The 21,965-nt window shown below is 39.8% G+C and overlaps 1 protein-coding gene across 1 annotated transcript; it reads left to right on the forward strand.

Annotated features, from left to right (window-relative positions):
* Nucleotides 1-596: 596 nt before the first annotated feature.
* On the forward strand, nucleotides 597-20,756 carry SYT4 (synaptotagmin 4). Its single transcript, XM_060761201.2, has 4 exons — nucleotides 597-1,041; nucleotides 4,718-5,532; nucleotides 13,641-13,761; nucleotides 15,359-20,756. Exons 1-4 carry the CDS (start codon nucleotides 1,008-1,010, stop codon nucleotides 15,664-15,666), a joined length of 1,278 nt encoding a protein of 425 aa, XP_060617184.2. The 5' UTR covers nucleotides 597-1,007; the 3' UTR covers nucleotides 15,667-20,756.
* Nucleotides 20,757-21,965: the final 1,209 nt, after the last annotated feature.

The following is a 21,965-nucleotide window of genomic DNA, read 5'->3' on the forward strand; positions in this document are numbered from 1 at the left end:
AAGAAAGAAAGATGTCTGTGGGTGTTTCCAACACCCACCCATTGAGAACAACAATAGAAATAGGTTACTGGTTCTGGCTCATCCAGATGTTTGCAAATGTGTTTGGGAAATACAACATTCAAGCCACTCCAACAGTCACACTGAAACATATATTAGAAAACAGAGAGAAGAGGGGAAAGGAGGAATAGACCCCCTAATTGTTTCCAAGATAGATATATGCCAGTAACACCCAGGGAGAAAATGAGAAAATGCAATCCCTGGATAGGTCTCTAACCATTTGGCATTTCAACCCAAAATGAGAGTTTCCTCCTGGGCAAAAAAGCAGAGATCTGGGTCATTCGTCCCTGGGGTGTGCAACCTCTCCTCATAGCCAACTAGGGTAGAAGGAGTTCTGTTTTCCTAACAGCTTAGGTGTTAGAAAACCTTGGAAGATTTGGCACTAGAAATTAGCATGTATCCGGTGGAGAATGGGAGCTAATCTCCTGCAGCAGAGATGCTCAAATAATTGATGAATGTGTGCTGGATTCCCAAAGAGAGAAAGGGGGGGGGGGGAGAGAAAATGAGAGAGAGAGAGGAGGCGGAGGGAAGGTGCTGATTCCAGTCCTGTAACGTCAGGATTGCGTCAATTTGGGTTTCAACCACGTCCTTCGGTCTCAGAGCTCAGTTCGTCAGAAGATCCCACGAACCACAGGAGAAGGGCTTTGCGAATCACTGTGAAGGAAGGAAGGAAGGAAGGGAGGGAGGAGGTAAAGGGCGAAGGCAGCTGGACCCTCCCAGCCTCCCAGTTTCTCCCTGTCACTGTCGCCTCCTCCTTTTCCTAAAGCCTTCCCCATCTTTCAGGCTGCTGTTTGCATCACATTGGGAAGCGAGGCTCCCCTGGCTGCCTGTGTGAGCCTGTGAGCATCTCCCTCTCTGTGTTTTCCTTTCCTCTGCCAACTAAGAGGGGAAGGAGCCAGGCACAGGCAGAGCATCCTTCAGCACCTTGGACAGAGCAGCAAGCAAACAACATGGCTCCGATCACAGCCAGCCGGGAAGAATTTGGTAAGCAATGCATCTTCTTGCAATCTTTTCCAAAATGACTTGGTTCCTTTCAGTTAGATGCTGTGGGATGTGAAAGCACTCCCACTTTGTAATTTCTTTTCTTGGAGATCCAGAGCATGCAAAGATCTGCCATCCAAGCCCCTTGTGTCTCTCCCTCAAAGCCTCTTTTATGCCTTGGGATGAACAAAAGTTTCCCTGTTTTGTTTTACGAGCTCCATTCCGACCTTGCTCCCTCTGTACCTCCTCTCAACTCCCCAGCTTTTGGGGAGACATGGTGATGGGGGAAGGTGTCGATTTCCCTGGGTTCCTTTTTGCAAGGAAGCGAGCTGCCTGAGGAAGAATGAGTCAGATCATTTTGATCGCAAAGACTTGGAGAATAATTGCCCAAACCACTTCCTGAAAGAAAGGGACAGGGAGGTTTTTGCTCAAAAGGATTAGTCATCCAACCACCCACTCATCCATCCACCCATCCACAGACTTTCTTTCACTCTTTGAATCTATTTCCTCCTTTTGATAGCAAAATACTTTTCCAGTTTAACTATTATATATTCCTTACAGGAACTTAAACAGGGCTGCCTGGCTTCCCAGACCTAAGATATTCTGTATTGATAATGACAATAAAAAAACTTTCTTGCATGCCAGTCTTTTTTTCTGGATTGTTTCAGCTTCAAAAAGCAGAGTCTTTCAGAACAGGAGAAATCTATAATTATGTAAAGAGGCATAGAATCATAGAATCCTAGAGTTGGAAGAGACCTCATGGGCCATCCAGTCCAACCCCCTGCCAAGAAGCAGGAAAATCACATTCAAAGCACCCCTAACAGATGGCCATCCGGCTTCTGCTTAAAAGCCTCCAAAGAAGGCGCCTCTTCCACACTCCAGGGCAGAGAATTCCACTGCTGAACGGTTCTCACAGTCAGGAGGCTCTTCCTAATGTCCAGGTGGAATCTCCTTTCCTGTTGTTTGAAGCCATTGTTCTGCATTCTAGCCTTCAGGGAAGCAGAAAACAAGCTTACTCCCTCCTCCCTAAGACTTACCCTCACCTATTTATACATGGCTATCATGTCTCCTCTCAGCCTTCTCTTCTTTAGGCTAAACATGCCCAGCTTGTTAAGCCACTCCTCATAGGGCTTGTTTTCATAGGGCTTGATCATTTTAGTCATCCTCCTCTGGACACATTCCAGCTTGTCAACATCTCCCTTAAATAGAGATTTCTTCTTTTTCAGTTACCTAAAGGGTGGGTCACCATGGCTGTCCCATCACTACAAGTACAATAGGTAGGGTGTCCTGAGATCAAACCATAAATTTGCAGGCAATACACTTGGATTTACACTGCTTTTGGTCCAATTAAAGATAATAAGAAGCAATGGACTTTATTTCATGTTTGCCAGCTTCACTATCCTCTGGATGAAGTTGACAGAGTTTCAAGTAATGCTAGTATATCTGGCTAAGTAATACCAGATCTGTCCAAAATGAAATCAGCTTTAAATACAGTGAGATGAAATGGTGCTTCTTCAAACCAGCCTTCTTGTGATCTGTCCTACTGTTTGGTCCCATCCCCCCCCCCCCCTCAGAATTAGCTTACTTTCAGGATAGTAGTCAATGTCATAATACCTAGGCACAGTAGACAACCACTTTGTATGCAAAAATAACACCAAAGGTAGACAACATTCCCAGCGGCAGCTATTTTACAGCCAATGTAGATAGGATTTCTTCTGATACCAGCCTCCTGGGTATTTCTAATTTCATTTGTGACAGCCTTCTCACCTGATCACTGACTGTACAAGAATAATTAATGTCTATGGGCTTGATTCTGCCTCCCAAAAACTGGAATTGTAAGTTGCACCATCATTCCTGCCACTGGACACAATCTATCTGCCTACGAGCTTCCAACGAGTATTTGCAAATGTGTCAATTGGCCATTAAAATCTGTTCAGCCGAGTTAATGATCCAACCTGGCTGCCTTCCCAAGGCATCTTATGCAACTGCCATTACCTCACTGCCAAGGGGGGTTTGTTTCAGCTCCTAGCCAGAAGTCTTGCTTAAAAAGAAAAGGGAAAACCTTACAGCAACATAGATTACAGAAAGCTTAGGAATGAAACTAAGCTTAGGGATGGAACTAGGGTCCTACTCCAAAGTAAGATTTTCTGCTGTTGGATACATTGCATATATAATCTCTGCATATAATAATTGTGTTACAAATTGAAAATAAACAGAGCCAAAAAGAAGTGATCCAAGCTAATGTCAGATTCCTATGAAAGTGTTAATGTTGCTCAGTAAGGCTAATCTTCCACTTAACCCTTTGGCCGCTTGCTTTTGTGGGCAACCCTTCATCTCTCTATGGATTCGCCTAATGCTCATTACAGACTTTGCTTTAATCGATGTGCAACTCATGTGTGTTTTCCCCCTTGGCAATTTGATCTGGTGATTAGAGAGCCATGGGTGAGGATCCAAAAGACTCCTTCTCCATCTTAGTCAGAAAGAACAGATCCACTTATCCTTTGAATTGTTCCCTCTCTTTCTTTTCCTCAGCCAGAAAGAAGACAGCGATCATTTGTTAGAACACCAGTGTTCTTGCATAAAAGATGTGATTACCTTTCTGCCTAAGCAGTGCTGTTGCATTAATATTAATATTTCATGAGACCCCCATTTTGCTCAGAGAATGTAGACTTAGTTTTGATTTCTGCTCCCAGCATGGGAGGCTTAGGCTTACTTAGAAATGTTACTTATGGGCAGGATTGGATCTCCAATTAGTGGCGTTCATTTGGCCCTGTACTGCTTACTCATGAAATGCTAATGATCTCCTCAGTGCCACTCTTTTATCCATACGCCAGATGTCATTGCAGCTTGCATGCTGTTTTGCCTATTGCTCTGGAATGTGAGCTGATTCATATGTGTGATGGAAAGGAGTTAATGGGGGAATTGGTTTAGTTACTGTGCTTGGGCAATGTATTTCACTGAAATGTTGTGTTCAAGGCATTGAGATCTCAAGATACTCTGGAAGCTCCTCTTTGGTTTGCCTTGCAATTGTCATCAAATAAATACAAAGGATTTTCCTTTCTGACATGTGCATACAAGATGTGCAAATTTTGAATGGGGGAAATAACTGTGCACGTTTCAGAAAAGTAATAAGACACTGGTGGAAAGTCTACACCATGTCATATAATCTCCAATTAAAGTTAGCCTTTTTGTGTCAAAACTCAAGCCCCCCTTGACATAACTCACTGAACATAAAGAGAAATCCAAAGATTAATATAAAAGTGGATGTCATGAATGTGACTAACACATTTCAAATTCTCTTTTATCTACTGAATAAAGAGCCTAATGTGAAAGATGTAAGAGGCAGCTAGAAGTCTTTATACGCCTACAGAATTCATAAATGTTATCTAGGGCAGCAGCAAAGTTGAATAGGAATATGCCATTTATTACAGATGTGATTGCTGAATTTTGTTTGTTTCAACCACTCTTGCAACAGCGGACACTTCTAATTAGAGTTTTCCATGCGTGTTCATACCTGCAGGGGGCACAAAATCTATATGCTTACTTTTGGATAAGACATATCCAGGAATTGTTTCCTTATGTTTCCCTGTTTGGCCAGCTGTCGCTAAGTTAAATTATCATTTTTGATCTCCAAATTCTACCGTTCATACATTTGTTGCCATTTGCTTTTGACTTGCAGATGAAATTCCAACTGTGGTTGGGATCTTCAGTGCCTTTGGGCTGGTCTTCACTGTCTCCCTCTTTGCTTGGATCTGCTGCCAACGCAAATCTTCCAAATCAAACAAAACCCCTCCTTACAAATTTGTCCATGTGCTGAAGGGTGTTGATATTTATCCTGAAAACCTCAACAGCAAGAAGAAATTTGGCGCAGAGGACAAAGGAGAAGCCAAAAACAAGTCTATCATTCCAAAGAGTTCTCTACATCTTGACCTCGAAAAGCGAGATCTGAATGGCAACTTCCCCAAAACTGTTCCGAAGATAACAAGTTCCTCAGAAGTTGAGAACTCTATTCCAAAGGTCTTTCCTGAAAGGGAGAAAGATTCGGTGTCCCCTGATAGCTTGAAATCTATCTCATCTTTATCTTCTGAAGAGAAGCAAGATAAATTAGGGACTCTCTTCTTCTCTCTTGAGTACAACTTTGAAAAGAAGGCATTCATGGTGAACATCAAAGAAGCACGTGGCTTGCCAGCCATGGATGAGCAGTCAATGACTTCTGATCCGTACATCAAAATGACAGTGCTGCCTGAGAAGAAGCACAAGGTGAAAACTCGAGTGCTGAGGAAAACCTTAGACCCAGCCTTTGATGAAACCTTCACCTTTTATGGGATCCCATATGCTCAGGTTCAAGATCTGAGTCTTCACTTTATGATCCTGAGCTTTGACCGGTTTTCTCGAGATGATGTCATTGGAGAAGTCCTCTTTCCTTTGTCAGGGATTGAGTTGTCTGAAGGAAGAATGCTGATGAACAAGGAAATCATCAAAAAGAATGTTAGGGTAATTGATCTTACTTTTTAATTATTAATTTGTTTTGCCTGCCATGTCTCAGTACATAAAATATTTTAATGCTCCGGGATGTAAGATTATCACCAGAGAAGCTCAACAATATAAAAAGGGTCTTTACCATACCCTTTCTTTGTATCAACCTAAGCAGAAAGGATTTTACATTGTTTTTGAAAGATGACCCAGCTTGTGTTGGGTAAGCCCACAAAGAGAAGTGGGTTTGTCAATTTTGAAAGAACCATTGAACTGGATAAAACTGTATTTATTCTATCTGTTCTTAACTTATGGATGTGTACTGTAGATAACATCCAGAGTTATGCTTCCATCATAATCTAACATGTAGTATAATATAATCTAAGTGTATAAACACAAGATAAGAACTATCCATGGGGAGCTCTTGGGTCAAGACATTATGCTATGATCAACAGGGTTGCTGTAGCTTGCAATACACACACACACACACACAAATCTAAGTGCTTTGTCCAGTAAGCCACACTAAGAGATGAAATCAGACTGGGGATCATTCAGTTCTCCAGGGTTTCTCAGACGTAACTGGCAGTAAATACCAGTTATGCCTAAATGGAAAACATGTGCTCTATGTTTAAGCTGTGGCCCATCCTTGAAGCTACAGTGTGACTCTTTTGATTCTTTGGGCTTTCATACAAGACTTCTGCAGAGGAAATGCCACAAAGTTTCATACATGAATTTAATATTTTATACCAGAATACTTGAGTATAATGGCACCCTGAAGCCAACCATGTCTACTATTGGTGCATGTAATGCCCCAAAACCATACTCTATTTGGTTCAATTTTTTGCTCCCACCCCCAATTCCATTTTCCAAAATTGGGAGGGGTGCCACTTTTGTTCTGGTAAGATTCAGTCCATTGGTGCCAATGAGGAAACTCATTTTCCCATCAACTTTAAGATTGTCTGGAAGAAACTTGCCTCACTTGTAGACCAAATTTAGGACTGCAAGTCTGCCAAGTTTTGAAACGTTTCATCAATCCACTGGTTTTTGGAAAATGTGTAAATTTTTGACCATAACATTTAAAAAAACACAAGAGGGGGTTCTGGGAATTGAAGTCCCAACCAACGTGCACCACAAGAAAGGAGGAGAATGGACACAGTCATCCAGGCCTCTGATTGGCTGTGAAAGAAACACAAGAAACAGATAGTAAAACCTCAGCTTCCATCACCCCCCAGGAGGGAGCACAGAGGCTCCTTCAATCCTGCACAGTCCATTTTTGGTGGTCCAGCTGCTGGATCACTAAATTTGGGTCACTAAATTTTCCCAAATCCTGAATCGCCAGAATTGTGCGCACTCATTATTCCCATCACTGATCAGGCTGAATTGTTTCATAGCAATAATAATGTTGTGTTGTCAGGGAGCAGACTTCATTGCTGGAAATCCACTGATGGAATCTAGTAGAAGTGGAAAGCTGTGGTCTACCCTTCCTAGGCTGGCCATTGGTTAATTCAAAAACTACTCTGTAGACCTGGAACACCTAGTCCAAACCTGTTCCAGATTGATATATCCTTTGGAGACAAGTTTTTTTTTTGCAAGGGGTGGATTTGAGGGCCACAAGAGGAAGGAGCATTAGATACCACTAGGAATAATCCATTGCTAGTGGCATTGTAGTGGAAATAGGTCTAAGTATTGAAGTAAACTTGGCAGTAGTTGCCTTTTTGCAAATTAATGGAAGAAAACTGTTATAACATGTAACATGGTATAATCTAAGGGTATAAATAAAAGACAGTAGTGATCCATGGGTAGTCATTGGATTAGGACATCATGCTGTGATCAGCAGGGCTGCTGGAGCCTGGTAATACTGACCCATTTATAAGAACAAGACTGCTATCAGTTTGTTGTGTTTACTTGAAAGGAGCAGGTGACAATGTGATTCTATGCTATGCTTCCAGCCCAAGCATATCACAGAATAGGACTAGAGGACCTAGAAAGGTCTACAAACACTTCTGTTTGCTATTCAGTTGTACAATGCTGACCATGTATAGTCTAAATATAGGATTCACTATTACCCACAGTTTTAGGTATCCTTTATGAGCCTTGGACTATCCCCTGCAGAGATGGGAGTCATACTGTACTTGTCCCTATGTACATTAATATTGCCATTATAAGAATAGTGAAAATGAAGATGAACATTCACAAGCCAATAAATGTGCCATTACACTGCCGACAGTAGTCTGTAGGTATAAATTGTGGCATCATTATCCCAAACTGCCTTAAAAACAACAATAACAAGCAATTTCAGGAGTGTGATTTGAAGCAGAGTGGGAAAGAGTGGAACAGCATCTTAATCCAGAGTTCTGCTCCATATCACCTCTCCCATCAGATATTTCCAGTGCTTGAACAAGCCCTTCATCTTTATTAGGTCAATAGTTTATATAACCGTAACCCCAAGACTTAAAATATTACACAGATGTTTATGCTAGTGTGCAGAGCTAAGGATGGTTCTGAATTCAGGCATTCCATGCCATTTTCTCTTTTTCCTTTTCTCCTTTGTTGTTATTGCAGTTGTAGTTATTGGTGACCGATCATGGAATAATGAGATGAGACAGAAAAAGTTGGGTTAAACAAGGGTCACTTTATTTGTCCTATACTCCATTTAAGTTGTTTGAACCTCAAAGAAGCAAGCAAAGAGAAAAACCTGATATGAGTCCAGCTGAAGCCAGGTTTCTACCCCAAAACTACTTACTCAGACTTCCCTTGGGCAAAATACTTGAGCCCAGAGAGGAATCCAATACTTGGTTTGTTCCTTAACCAATCATGTACTGGAATGTAACCCAAGGCTGCTTCCACCAAAGTCCTAGGACCTTATGAAATGCCTGATCAGCCTCAGAAGGAGACTCCTTTTCCCTCCTCAAACCTGTGAACCTGCAGAGGCCACTCCAGAGCCCTACCATTCAGCAAAAGGGTGCCAAGGCAGTACACCCAAGTGTTAAATTCTCCCCTCCTCACCCGCCAAATAACAGCTTATTTGAAGATACCACCTTGAAATAACCACCATAATCATTCTGCTACAATATGGGATAGGAAAATTCCTACCAGCCTTGAGATGAAACTCACACTTCACTGAGGACAGGCTGCTCTGCTGTGATCCAAAGAGGCACATGATGGGGAGGTGACCAGGCCTTACTCATAGTGATTCTGCATCATGTGCTATATTTGGTTCCATACAGAAAAACCCCTCCTGGTCTCTGATTATGGAGGTCAATCAAAAGCATACCTTCCTTGTAGAATCTTTCACCACATGGTACAGGTATGTAATATGGTAGCAGGATGAGAAATGGTCCCTTTCTCCTGAAGTGCCACAGTACTCATGGTCACTTCTGGAATTTTCCAAATATTTTTCCTGCGTTTGTCATACTTGTATCTTGTTTTCCTTAACTGAAGCCTATAGAGTGGGTGGCCGTACAGGAAGCATGGCCATTTTTCTTCTTTGTCCAATTGGTGGGCTATTCCAATGCACACCCAAAATAACACAATGTTTTTCCAATTGTCATTTTGGTCATTTTTTCATTTGTGTGTGGGGAGGGGGCTGATTTTTTGGAGACTTTAGGGGGCAAACTACTGCAGTTTTGGCAGATTTTGACTAATTTGTGGGCAAAAGAAAATCGTAACAGAAAAGAACTTTTTGAAATGGAAGGCCTGGGGAGCTCTCAGGGTCCCACGTGGGCCATGGGCTGAACCACTCATCCTTGTTGTACACAATGTTGATAACACAACCCAATTTACAAAAACAATTATTGGTGTTTTGGTTTTTAGGCCTATTCTTGAGATTATTTGGGGTGCTGATTCCTTAAACAGCATTGGATAGACTACATCAGCTGAATAAAATCCCACATATTCTGCTTTGAACTGGGATCTATGACAGTGTGGGCTCAGATGTCCCCGTTCAAAGCAGATATTGTGGCTGTATGGAAGGGTCCTTAGATATGGTAATCATATTTTTTTAATGGGCAAGCATATGGCAAGTAGTATATGTCATATGTTCTCAAAAATGATAGCTGTTGGAGGGAAACTGGTGCCATTTTTGGAACCAGCAGCTCAAATATATGCAGAAACAGGTCAAACATTTGAGGCACCAAATGTGTGTTGGCCAGTGTAATGGCATTTGGACTTGTGACTCCTAGACAGAAAAAAAAATGGAATTTGAATCTGATTCATAAAACTATACTATCTTTTAAAACTTGTATTAATCATTACTTAAACACTATAGCATATGAGTTAATTCCATCCATTAAAAATATATTGTGTTTGCATTTATATTGGTCAAAATTAAAATGTTATTAATGATGATGGTTTTCACATCAGATTGAGTCTAGCTGTGTGATTAAACTCTAAAACACACTAAAATATCCAAATTTGAGGGTTAAAAGACTAATAGAGTGTATCCAAGTAAATCTGCTTTTTCAAAGCAGGTTCTTTAAAAATTGTCCATTTGACTGAATATTTTGAAATCTGTAATTAATCTCACTGAAGTCTACTTTTAGTCACAATATCATCTTAAACTGGTTCATTAACTTTTACCCAACAATCTCATCAAGCTAATCTGAACGATTAGGGCAAAAGCCAACAGTAACCTTGGCTTTGTCAGTAGAGCTCAACAGGCTCAATTCCAAGTGCTTCATAATTAACTAGGTGGTGGACTGCAAAGGTACAGTCTCCACCCAATAAAGTCTGTGGCAAAACTCCATTGAGTCTAATGGCTTTGAGTGTCACCATTTATCATCATGGCTCTCATCCATAAGCCATTAATTTATAGTGCTTGCACCTCCCATCCTCAAACCACTTAGCAAAAGTTCCCTGCAGTTGAAGTTAAATATCACTTTGACTATCAAACCAGCTGATAAGATTGAGGCATATATTTTATTAATACTAATATTAGTAGTTCTGGCACACATTCTGAATACTTTAATTAGCTATAAACTTCTATGAAATCAACAGGTCTCATTTCCAGTCTTTTGAGATCTAGTGGCATCAGGTGGTGCCCTTGGCAATTTGACAGTGAAGCTGAACTATAAAGGGACTATCAAAATATCTATCTTCTAAGTAGATTCAAAATTTCCTTGAAGGCAGAGACTGACCACCCTTTGTGGCCATTGTCCCCATGTAGAAAGCCAACACATGGACTATGCAAAGATAACATGCTTCCACGACCACTCTAGGAACACATTCCTCCTTTTCCCCCTGCGGTTCTCTGATAGGAAGTGGCAAGGCAAGACTTCCTGTTATCATTTGGAATGAGTACTCCAAAGAGGAATTGAAGTATTTGTTAGGCATGATGAATAGAGAGATGATCTCTTGGAAGGATTTATGAAAATTGATCCATGGGCATGATACATTTACCTGTTTTATGATGGTGTTGTCTAAAACCCAGAGTAAATTTGTCACCCCAGTGATTTGGGATCCACTAATTGTCACCGTTGCTAAATTTCAAACCTATTGAGCATTTCAAGTCCCCAATAACCAATAGTTCTTCTTAAAGACCTGCTCATGTATTGACTTTTGGGAAATCGTTTTCAAAAGATCAAGCATCAAAGCTTTTGCTTCACAGTGCACCAAGCTATATTCTCTTCTGAAGTGTTTTATATGTATTTTGTTTAGTGCAATAACTCCCTATATGTGACTTGGTGCATTGCAATTTACTTGGATTCTGTTTCCTATGGTACATTATTTTTTTCCCTAGCAGGATGACTATATTAGCTTTACCAAGTCTTATTTAGAACCATAGAGCTGGAAGAGACAACAAGGGCCATATAGCCCAACCTCAGGCTGGAATGCACAGCACAAATATTTAAGAATAAAGATGTTGAAGATGTACTTAAAGATGTGGTGGAAAATAGCAAAGTGTTAGTTTAAATTTTCACAATGGTTGTGATTTTTAGAAATCCCCTCCCACCTTCTCTTTCACTAAGCAAAAGGTGGGCATTGAAACTCATCTTTGAAAATGAATTTCAGGTCCTTGAGAGAGCAGGAGCACTTACATTTGTTCTAGTCTTTATTGTGGCCATCCATTAGTGTAATATCATTTTGCGTTCAGATATATGTTCCATTAGATTTACTCATTTAAAATTTTTGTTTTGTGGTATCAAATTCTCAGGAGAATTGGTAGGTGTAGTATCACCATAGCATAGCATGGAGAAAATGTCCACTTTGGATTCTTGCCACCTCTTTTTACAATGACCTCAAGTAGTAGTTAGATCATATCTGCCTCTGGGCCTTAGCTTAACACCTGCCAGTATGAGTAGAGACCATGCAAAACAAGATGGACCAATTATCAGATGTAAGACAATTTCATATAGTCATCTGAACTTTAAAAATGGTGGGAGTTGAATAAAATTGAGCCATCGTGGAAAGCTGTAACTGGTAACTCTATTTTTCAGTTCCCTTTATATAATCCCCATTTGCCATCCAACCCACCAAAATTAAAGACACCACACACAGGATTGGGTTCAAATTAGGGAAACTTTTATTAACTGTTAGCAAGTTAAAATTTTGTAACTATTAACTAGACCCTACCTCTATAACGTGTAGTGAATATGGTGAGAGCTAAATACCACGTAGTGGTTCTTCCCGACCTACCCCTGGCAGAAATTTTTAGCAAACACCAGGTCTCTATCTCAACTAAATCCGGATGACCTAAAGGGAAATGGAGTGGAGAGTTTTGCTCCAAGGAATATTGAAGTCAAGCATCTCTTGTTCCTAGGCTATTAATGTCCTCCCTCATCTGGGTTGTTTGAACCCTAGGCGAGGGATTTCGCTTCTGGCCTACACGCAAAATGAGGTGCCTTGGGTGTACACCATATATGTTAGTTCCTTACAGTTTACAGTATCACCTCTTTAAAGACCTCACCTCCCAATCTGCCATATTGAACAGTATAGGGTAGGCAACCCCCCTCCCCCCCCCCCCAGAACATGAGTTGGAAAAAATCCTGCTCAGCCCTGTTAAGTGACCAAACTGCTATACTGTTGTTGCCTAGTGGGTGGGTCAATGTCTTCGAAGTGAATGAAAAATGAAGCCTCCGCAAACGTGGAACCCCTCCCATAGCCACGCCTCCCCATCCAGAGGGAGGTGGCAAAGCCACTTCCCTCCCCCAGCTTCATGGGGGAGTGGGAGTTGATTCCACAACCACACATTTATATAATTGTAAATTAGAGGGCACCACTTGATCCATTTACACCAAAATAAATTTGTAAACATTTTAGGCATAGTGACAGCCTTTAATAGAAATCCAACTGCTAATCCCATTTTGAGTATTCCTATGCTAAGTCAACATGTAAATCACATTGATTGAATGGGTCTATATTTTCTGAGACTAGTAATTCAACATAGCCCTTTGCCTTTGCAGCAACAGATAAATACATTTACTTTCCTGATCAAAGATTTTCTAACATCAAATATTGTAATATCTTCTGAGGGTAATACCTACTAATCTGGATCAACTAAGCCATGCCCCAAACCGATTAAAATAAAGACAACCTGTAATTTTGATCCTCCGGCTGAATATCAACTCTCCGAAGCCCCAGCTAGCTTGGTCAATAGACAAGAATTCTGGGAGCTGAAGACTGTAATACCTGAAAGAGTTTGGAAAAAAAACTGAGGGCCTTTCCACACAGCCCTATATCCCAGAATATCAACACAGAAAATCCTACATTATTTGAGTGTGGACTCATATAACCCAGTTCAAAGCATATATTGTGAGATTTTCTGCCTTGATGTTCTGGAATATAAGTTTATGTGGAAAGGTCCTGTTTTAGATGCAATGAGTAACCAAACTACTTTTGGTTCCAGTGGTACATATGTGCACATAATTCCCACTAAATCAGGCTCTTTGGGATTGATAGTGCAGGAAAGGCATGCTCAAGAGATTTAAATAGTCTCAATCTGTTTGTAAAATGCTGCATGTTTAAGGGGATCATGGGATTTGCTTTACAAAATTGTTTAAGTGGCTTATTTCTAAGGTTTTGAAATAGTTCTCAATGTCTAGGTTCTTGTGGGGTTTTTTTGGGCTATAGAAATAGTTCTCAATGTCATTACTTATGGAACATTCTGCATAATTTTTCCCCTAAATCTCTAGAAGTCTTCTGGCCGTGGAGAGTTGCTGATCTCCCTTTGTTACCAGTCCACAACGAATACTCTCACAGTAGTTGTTTTGAAAGCGAGGCACCTACCCAAAGCTGATGTTTCAGGATTATCAGGTAATTTACAATAGCACATTCTTACAGTGACCTACATACAAGAGATTTAAGAGCTTGAACCAATATCTAAATACACTTGACTTAAAGGTTTAGGTTTTAAGCCGTTTACAGCCTATGGATTTATGCATCTCGATATATATATAAAAAACAAGAACCTAGTATTCTGTCCATGCTTGGACAACAGAGCAGGGCGTTTTTCTTGATGAACTTCATGCTCTCCGAGTCCCAGTTTAAATAAATGACCCCAGAACCATGCATTGGAAAACACATGGACATTTTTCACGGACCTGGAAACCTTAGATGATGCCCAAAATGTAAATATTTCATAAACTCATCCAATTTTACTAAATCTCCAGCACTTATTCATACCATACTTTTCACTAGGTTGGTTTCCTTCTAACATCAGGACTAACTTCTTTATTATTATGCCAGATATATATTTTTCAAAGATTATTGGTTTACTTGGGAAATATTTTGACAGTATACCTGTTGGTCCCATGCTTACCTAACTTCATTCTAAGCCACAGTGAGGATTTTATAATATGGAAAGAACAGTCACAATTACTTCCATATAACATGCCCCAGCAGGGAGTAACAACAACAATAATAATGTGTTACCCATATCCCTGGTACTTTATTGGTACTATAGAAGTAATGAAGATATAATAAAGTGATACTACTTTGACTGCCATGGCTCAATGCTCTAGAATCAAGAAATTTCTGGTTTCACAAGGTCTTTAGCTTTCTCTACCAAAGAGTGTTAGTACCTGACAAAGCTACAAATCACAAAAGTTCATAGCACTGAGTTATTGCAATTGAATTGCATCAGACTGCATTAATTCTACAATGTAGATGCCCTCTTAGTCTGCTTTCTCAGCAATTCCTGTCTGACGTGGGGAATCTAACACCAGAAGTATCACGATCAGCATAACCTTCTCCTTACAGGACTATAATTACCAAAGATGACAGAAAAGGTCATTAGAAAAAGCCAATTTGATCAGACAGAATGCAGTAGGGACAAAAGGTGGGCCATATTACAGGTTGACTGGCTCAATAAAGGAAACCAAAACCCTGAATCCAAAAGATCTGAAGATTCTGATTGACTTGAATATGCCTCATCAACTTGATGGCAATTAAGAACACCATGATTCAAGGAAGTATGACTTTTAAGCAATAATATTCATCTTACAGAGTATATGTGCTATAAGAGTATAAATACTATTGCTCAGTGGTGTCCCTAGGAAAGTGTAGAGAGCATGGGTCACACCAGGTGAACTCAACCATATGGGGTTTAGAGAGTCATGGGCAAGGAGAGAAGTCTGCCTTTGCTCCCTTGGCTGTCTAAAAGCGAGCAGAGGAAAGCTCTGTCCTTGTCCTCTTAGCTGGATTTCTCTAAGATGATATAGAGGGGCAGAGGGTTAGTAACATGCTCTCCCTTTTGTTAAACAACATATATAGAAAACTTTCTCCAGCAACAGCCGCTTGTGGTTTTTAGCCATTGTGTGCCAAAGCACATGCAACGTGTCTTGATTTGTGAAAATAGATAGGGGCTTAATTTGCAGAGAAACTATTTATTGAATTTTTCTTGTCTTTGCAGATCCCTATGTCAAAGTGAACCTCTATCATGCCAAGAAAAGGATCTCAAAAAAGAAAACCCATGTCAAGAAGTGTACCCCCAATGCGGTGTTCAATGAACTTTTTGTCTTCGATATTCCTTGTGAGGGTCTCGAAGAGATCAGCATTGAATTCTTGGTTTTGGATTCAGATAGGGGATCCCGGAATGAAATTATTGGCCGGTTAACCTTGGGGGCTACGGCCGAAGGAACAGCTGGAGAACACTGGAAGGAGATCTGCGAATATCCTAGGAGACAAATTGCCAAATGGCACATGTTATGTGATGGCTAACTGCAGAGCAAGAGGTTGGAACTCTTCAAAAAAGCAAGCAAACAAAAATCCGTAGGCAAGGATCAGTTTTCTTTCTTTGCAATGTATAATCACTGGCTTGTGCCATTAAAAAAGGACTTTTTGTTGTTGTTGATATTGAGACTGAATTGAATTGTCAAAACAAAAGGTAACTAACTTCTTTTCCATTTGATCGAGCTCTTTTTTGTTGCTCTTAACAACTGTAAAGAACATGACATAATTTCATCGATGGTTCATATTCTACTGGAGTTTACAGCTAGAGAGACACAAAGTGCTGTAAACTCAATTAAGAAATCTGTTTTCTAAAGTACTATAGTACCAGAGTAACTAGATGCTGTCACAGAGATACTGGCAACCTCATTAGTATATTTTACCAGGTGTAGAATCACCTGGGTTTTGTAGAAGTGAAAAAACTACAAATAATTAGATGAGCAAATGGCAGAAACATTCATTTCAGTTTCACAATGGATAGCAAACCCTTTCTTCTTCTTGGTTTTATGAAAATAGACAGTTTTTCAGATGATTAGGGATTTATACTTTGAACAACCCAAAGACTCATTTTTTTTAGAATTGATATTACATATTTCAGAAGATCAGCTTGTTATTTAACTCATGGCATATTTTATTGGAGGGGGGGAGAGATTGAATCCATTAACTGGCACAGAACCATTCAGAATCTAGAGAAACATCCCCACCCCCAATGATTAACTTTCTTTAATAAAGGGCTCGGATAATACTGTATGGTTAGAATTTGTGCTTTAAGCTGTGGCATGGTTATTTACTTGTTTGTTTATTCATTGGCCAAAAAAAAATATAGATTGGACATTTCTTGGCAAGGTGGACATAATGGTAGAGTATTATCCAAAAATGGGAAACATCCTTAAGTATATACTCATGTATAAGTCTAAAACCTTTTGTTAAAAATCAACCCCCCAAACCTGGGTCAACTTATCAACAAATCAAAGTAAATATTTTACTTGAACCTTTATCAGAAGGAAGCCACCCCCTTGTCAGAGTAGAGTAGCAAAATTGAAAACTTAGTCCATTCCAGGAGACCCTAAGAGGAACATTAAACTCCCTCTATTATGTTTGCCATGGTGCCACTTCTTTTGGGCAGGAAAATGGCAGCATTAGGGAGGGCTGGATGGTCTCTTTCCCCTTTCCATGGAATGACTCTCAAATTATCCATGGTTCTTATCAAAATCTATCATTTTTGACCCAGAACCTGCTCTCAACTTATACATGAGGAATATGCTTATACATGAGTATATAACAGAACATGCTTTGAAACCACTGTAGATTGAACCGAAATGTCTTTATTATACAATTCTATTGATTTCTATCATGCTAAAAACAAATAAAAGATAATTGAAACATGTTTTTAAAAAACAACTCACAATTTAGATGGCATTAGAATATGCGGAGAAAGTATAGATCCTGCAAAAACTCATTATTAGAAATGGTTCATGTTCAAATGTACAAGTTTTAGCAGAATCAGGCTTCCAGCTAACTGCATACCTCATGCTAACTCAGAAGTAGATGAGCTGTTTTATTGTAGCAATTCACTGAGCTCAATATATTTTGTGCCATTGAGTCACTGTATTGAATGCTGAAGGAATAATGGGAGGAGCATAGCACTCTGGTGTGCAACATGCATGTATCATATGATCAGATTTTTATTTATTTATCTTTGCCAGGTACGGGGAACAAAGTTTGACCTAAGGATAGGACTATAGGCTGTGTGACCTTCAAGGCAAACCTATAGGTGTACCACTGCCTGCCTGAGAAGTTTCTTAGTTTTTCCTTCCTGGTCAGGTGGTTAAAAACACAAAAGTTTACTGATGCACCCCTAGTAGGTTGCCTTATGTGTTGAATGGATTACATCCAGCTTGGTGGGTTGCAAAACTATGTAGGTCAATACAGAGTAAACTAGTGCACAAATAACCCTAAACCTGTGGAACGTATTCATATACGTTGTTTACACTAGAAAAAATGTTAAGCTGTCAGATTAGCACAATTGCATTAGAAGGGTTTCCAATCCTATGCTTTGTTGGTGGATACTTGAGATAGTGGAGAAAATCTTTATTTCAGCGTAAAGCAGGAAATCTGCCAGAACTACAGTTGCCTCTGCACAATTACCATTGGAAAATCCTATGGCGATTCCACGGCATGTGGACACATATGTCCAGTCTAATGAATTTCCTATGTTGGTCTTAAAAGCCAAGGTCATCCAGGGATCCCTCTCAGAAACATCTCAGAGATAACCAAGTCTTGACATAATGTTAGTTGGAATTATGTCTCCATGGAAATCATTCTCAGTAGACTTCAGTGGAGGCATAGATCACATGGAAACTTTTAGAACCAGGCGTTTGTGTTATCAAAGGGTCACAGGATTGTCCTTTTGATGTGAATATGTACAATGCTTTGTTTGAAGGGTAGGGTTTTGGATGATGTTTAAAAGGAGAAAAAGCTTCAGGGCTCACATTCCTGTAGTGCGTCTGAAGCACTGTATTTATCTAGTTGTCCTAGTGATCTGTCTAAAATGTGAATATCTTGACCCACTGCCCATTAATTTGGAATTTGAAGTATTGGGAGTTTAGAGCCAGTCTAAGACCTGACTTGAAGTCATGATCCACAAATAGCTTCTGAGATGAGAGCTCAGTGACATAAGCATCCTCTTGCTCATCAGCTCTCTATGTTGATGAAATGCTTTTCAACAAGAGAAGAGGATAAGATGTAAAAAAAATCTAAAGGGTTCAGAATACTATTGCCATGAAATGTAATGGGACCAAATGGTCTGAAAGAGAAAGATTTTGATAAAACTGTTTTATGGATCAGAACCAATGTACTCCAAGGCATAAGTAAATTTTTAAAAAGACCCATCAAGCATTGACAATGAAATCAGGGTTCTACCAACTAATGCTGGAGGTTTATGTAGGATTTTAACTGGAACCATAGTTTGACCAGAACAGAATGAGCAAGGACTGGGATGTGAAATATGCAACAAATATTACTGAAAGAATTCCATTTGGAGTCTTTCAGGTTTTTGTGTTGGTAATTTATCCAGGTTTTTGAATGATGTGTTTGATATAACTGTGTTTATATAAGCTCTAAGGCATTTTCACAACATGCTTTTTATTAAAATGCTCTGTGTAAAAATATTAATAGTGATGCAACTTGTGTAAAAATGAGTCAAATCTATTTTGTTTTGTTTAGACCATTTGTAGGCTAACATCTGTCCAGGCTTGAAATCCTCAGACAGCTTACTCCAGGGTAAACCCATTGAAATGATGAGGAATTGGTCCTAAAACTACAATGAAGCCCATTGATGTCAGCAGATATGCTCCAGTGGGCTTTGATATGGGTCCCATCTCAAAGAAAAGATATCTATCAAGCCATGGGCATTCTGCTGAACTGAAGAGTTGAGGTGACCCAGGAGAGTCAAGAGCAGAAGTAACTTCAAGAGTAGAAGTAACAAAAAGTTTAGATGGAAAGAGCTTCCAACCTAACCATAAACAAAAAAAAAATGAGACACAAAAATAAAATACCTTCAGTTTAATAGAAAGTTGTGAGTATGGTCTGTATGAAAGATCTTTATGAACTCACTCTTAATTAAACTAATTTAAACAACAAGAGTTGTAAGATTTTCAATAAATTGTTGTTGAACTTGCTTGTCTTCAGTCTTATGTTGGACATATCAGGGGTCTCATAAGAAGTGAGTAGAACAAATTGAACATCAATAGAATTATGAAATCATGTAGAGGTGGAAAGAACAACAAATGCCATTGATGCCAATCATAGAGTCATACAGTTGGAAGAGACCTCATGGGCCATCCAGTTTAACCCTCTGCTGAGAAGCAGGAAAATCACTTTCAGAGTGCCCCTGAGAGATGGCCATCCATCCAGCCTCTGCTTAAAATCCTCCAAAGAAGGAGCCTCCACCACACTCCATCCATTGACAGTGCAGGTGTATTCAGTGAAAGAACCAGATTCTCTTTTTTAAAAACACCAATGAAGGAGAGACCTTCACCTTCCAAGTTGGTCTTTTCTAGTGTCAGAAGTTCTCCTTGATATTTATTGGAAAACACCTTTGTTGTAAACAGAATCCATTTTTCAGGTTCCCTCCACTAGAACAGCAGTAACAAGCTCTCTCCATCTTCTATGTGACAGCCTTTCAGATATTTAAAGATGGCTGTCATAGCACCTCTTGATCTTCTCTTCTGTAGTTTAAGCATACCCAACTCTCTCAACCGTTCTTCATGGGGCTTGGTTTCCAGAGTTCTAAAATCTTCTGTAACATACAGAAATTCATGCATGAAGGGCTGCCTGGAAGTAGAAAACCTGTAAATCTCTAGTCAAACCCCTGTCTACCACATCATCTCTAGTCATATGGTTTGATATTGGTCTTCAGCCACCATTCCATAGCAAGTCCCAAATTCTCACTTCAGTAATATGCCTTGATTTGTTTGTCTGCAAATAAAATCTGGGGTGGTGACAATCTGTCATTCCGCAACCAGTAGGCAATATCTAAAAGCCTGCCTTAAGTAGTGTGAGAGATACCTTTCCTACTGGTGGAATGACAGCTATCGGGGTGGGAGAAAACAATTCTTTTTTACACTGGGCAAATTGTAAATAGGGTCCTCTTTTTTTAAATCTTAAGAAATGTTTGTCTTGCAAAATCCAGCTGTTAACCTGTCCAGGACTCAGCTGGGATTGAAATATATGTGATCATGCCTTTAAGAGATGATGAAAAAATATTTGCTGTTTTATAAAGTATTTGGTTCTTAATGTGAATATCTTGAAATCTGTTAAGGCTAATGTCCTGTATCAAAACTTGTAAAATAATGTTTGTCTAAGTAGATAAGAACAACAACAAAAGATTAACTCAAAATGGGATCTTATTCATGTTTGGAGACTTGTTGTAACTCAATAACCAATTTGTTAATGATGTTGTACATTCAATAGAAGTTCTTTGGGAGGAAGCATGGTGTTGGAGGATTTGTATGTCTTTTGTGCCAGCTTGTATGTTGTGCCATGTATGTAAGACAAGAATAAACTGCTACTTTCATTCATTCCATCCCAACATAACTTTTCTTTTTTAAAAAAAGTTTCCAAAGCATATAAATTAGATTTTTCTTTGATTTTCCCAGTGTGAATCCAGATCCATTGAGAAATGTTTTGAGAGACCCTGTCTCACTCTTGTACATTGCACTACTATCATACATTGTATAACATTTTCAAGTATTTCAGACATTATCACATGATGATCACTTCAACATGACCATAAGGTAAGTAAGTATTATCATGCAGGATTGGGCTGGGCAGTTTGGGAGCAGAGACTGAGAAATTCAAAGGCTGAATGGTCTGAATACGATTGATAGTATTGATTAGCGTACATCTACTCGAATCAATGGAGCCATCCTACCTGTTCACACTCTTTAGCCTGAATCCTATTAGTTTCAACTGGAAGAGAATTGATTGCTGAATTCAGGACAAAGAAAGTCTGGTTTAAGATTATCCACAGGGCAAATAGTCCCAGTAATGTCACTAGGGGGGCATAGAGGGTATGGGTTGTGCCAGGTGACACCATCAGAGGGGGTGACTCCATTCATGAAGGTTGTGAGAGAGGTGTGCAAATCAGGTGAGAAAGCTGAAGAGCCTCCTTATCCCTGGAATCACTGAAGGCTGGCAGGGCAGAGCTTTGTCCTTCCCTCTTGCATGCATTTCTTTACAACTGACTTTTGCCCCCTCCCTTTTACATGCTCAAATCAGTTCCTCCGAAATTCCATCCCATATATGGTTAGTGTACGTCCATATAATGCTGTTTAACTGCATTGAACAGCATTATATGGGTCTACACTGAGTGCATAATGGAGTTCCAGACATCTACTACAGACTTCCAAGCCAGGCTGAAGAACCTGATGAAACTTTCTGTCAACAGTTGATCATACAGGCACAAAGAAGAGATATAGTTGTCGTGGGTGATTTCAACTATCCTGATATTTGCTGGAAAATGAATTCAGCCAAGAGTACATAGTTAAACAAATTCCTCGAAGGTAGAAGAGAGAACAAAGGTATCAGTAGAAAAGAGAACAAGGGTATCTCATCCTAACAAATGCAGAGGATCTGATCAATGCAGCTGAAATGGTCAGATCCTTAGGGGCAAGGGACCGTGTGCTCCTGCAGTTTGTGATCCAAAGTAATGCGGAAACTAAGTCAAGTCAAACCCGCACTCTGTACGTTAGGAGAGCTGACTTCCAAAAAATGAAGGAAATACTGAG

The sequence above is a fragment of the Anolis sagrei genome, chromosome 2 (genome assembly GCF_037176765.1).
Source record: "Anolis sagrei isolate rAnoSag1 chromosome 2, rAnoSag1.mat, whole genome shotgun sequence".
Classification (NCBI taxonomy): Eukaryota; Metazoa; Chordata; class Lepidosauria; order Squamata; family Dactyloidae; genus Anolis; species Anolis sagrei.

Bases quoted from the DNA above. Each gene is read 5' to 3' on its own strand.
- SYT4 (XM_060761201.2), top strand. From the start codon at position 1,008: ATGGCTCCGATCACAGCCAGCCGGGAAGAATTTG. The intron at 1,042-4,717 runs GTAAGCAATGCA...TTTGACTTGCAG, and splicing joins AGCCAGCCGGGAAGAATTTG to ATGAAATTCCAACTGTGGTT. The intron at 5,533-13,640 runs GTAATTGATCTT...CTAAATCTCTAG, and splicing joins TCATCAAAAAGAATGTTAGG to AAGTCTTCTGGCCGTGGAGA.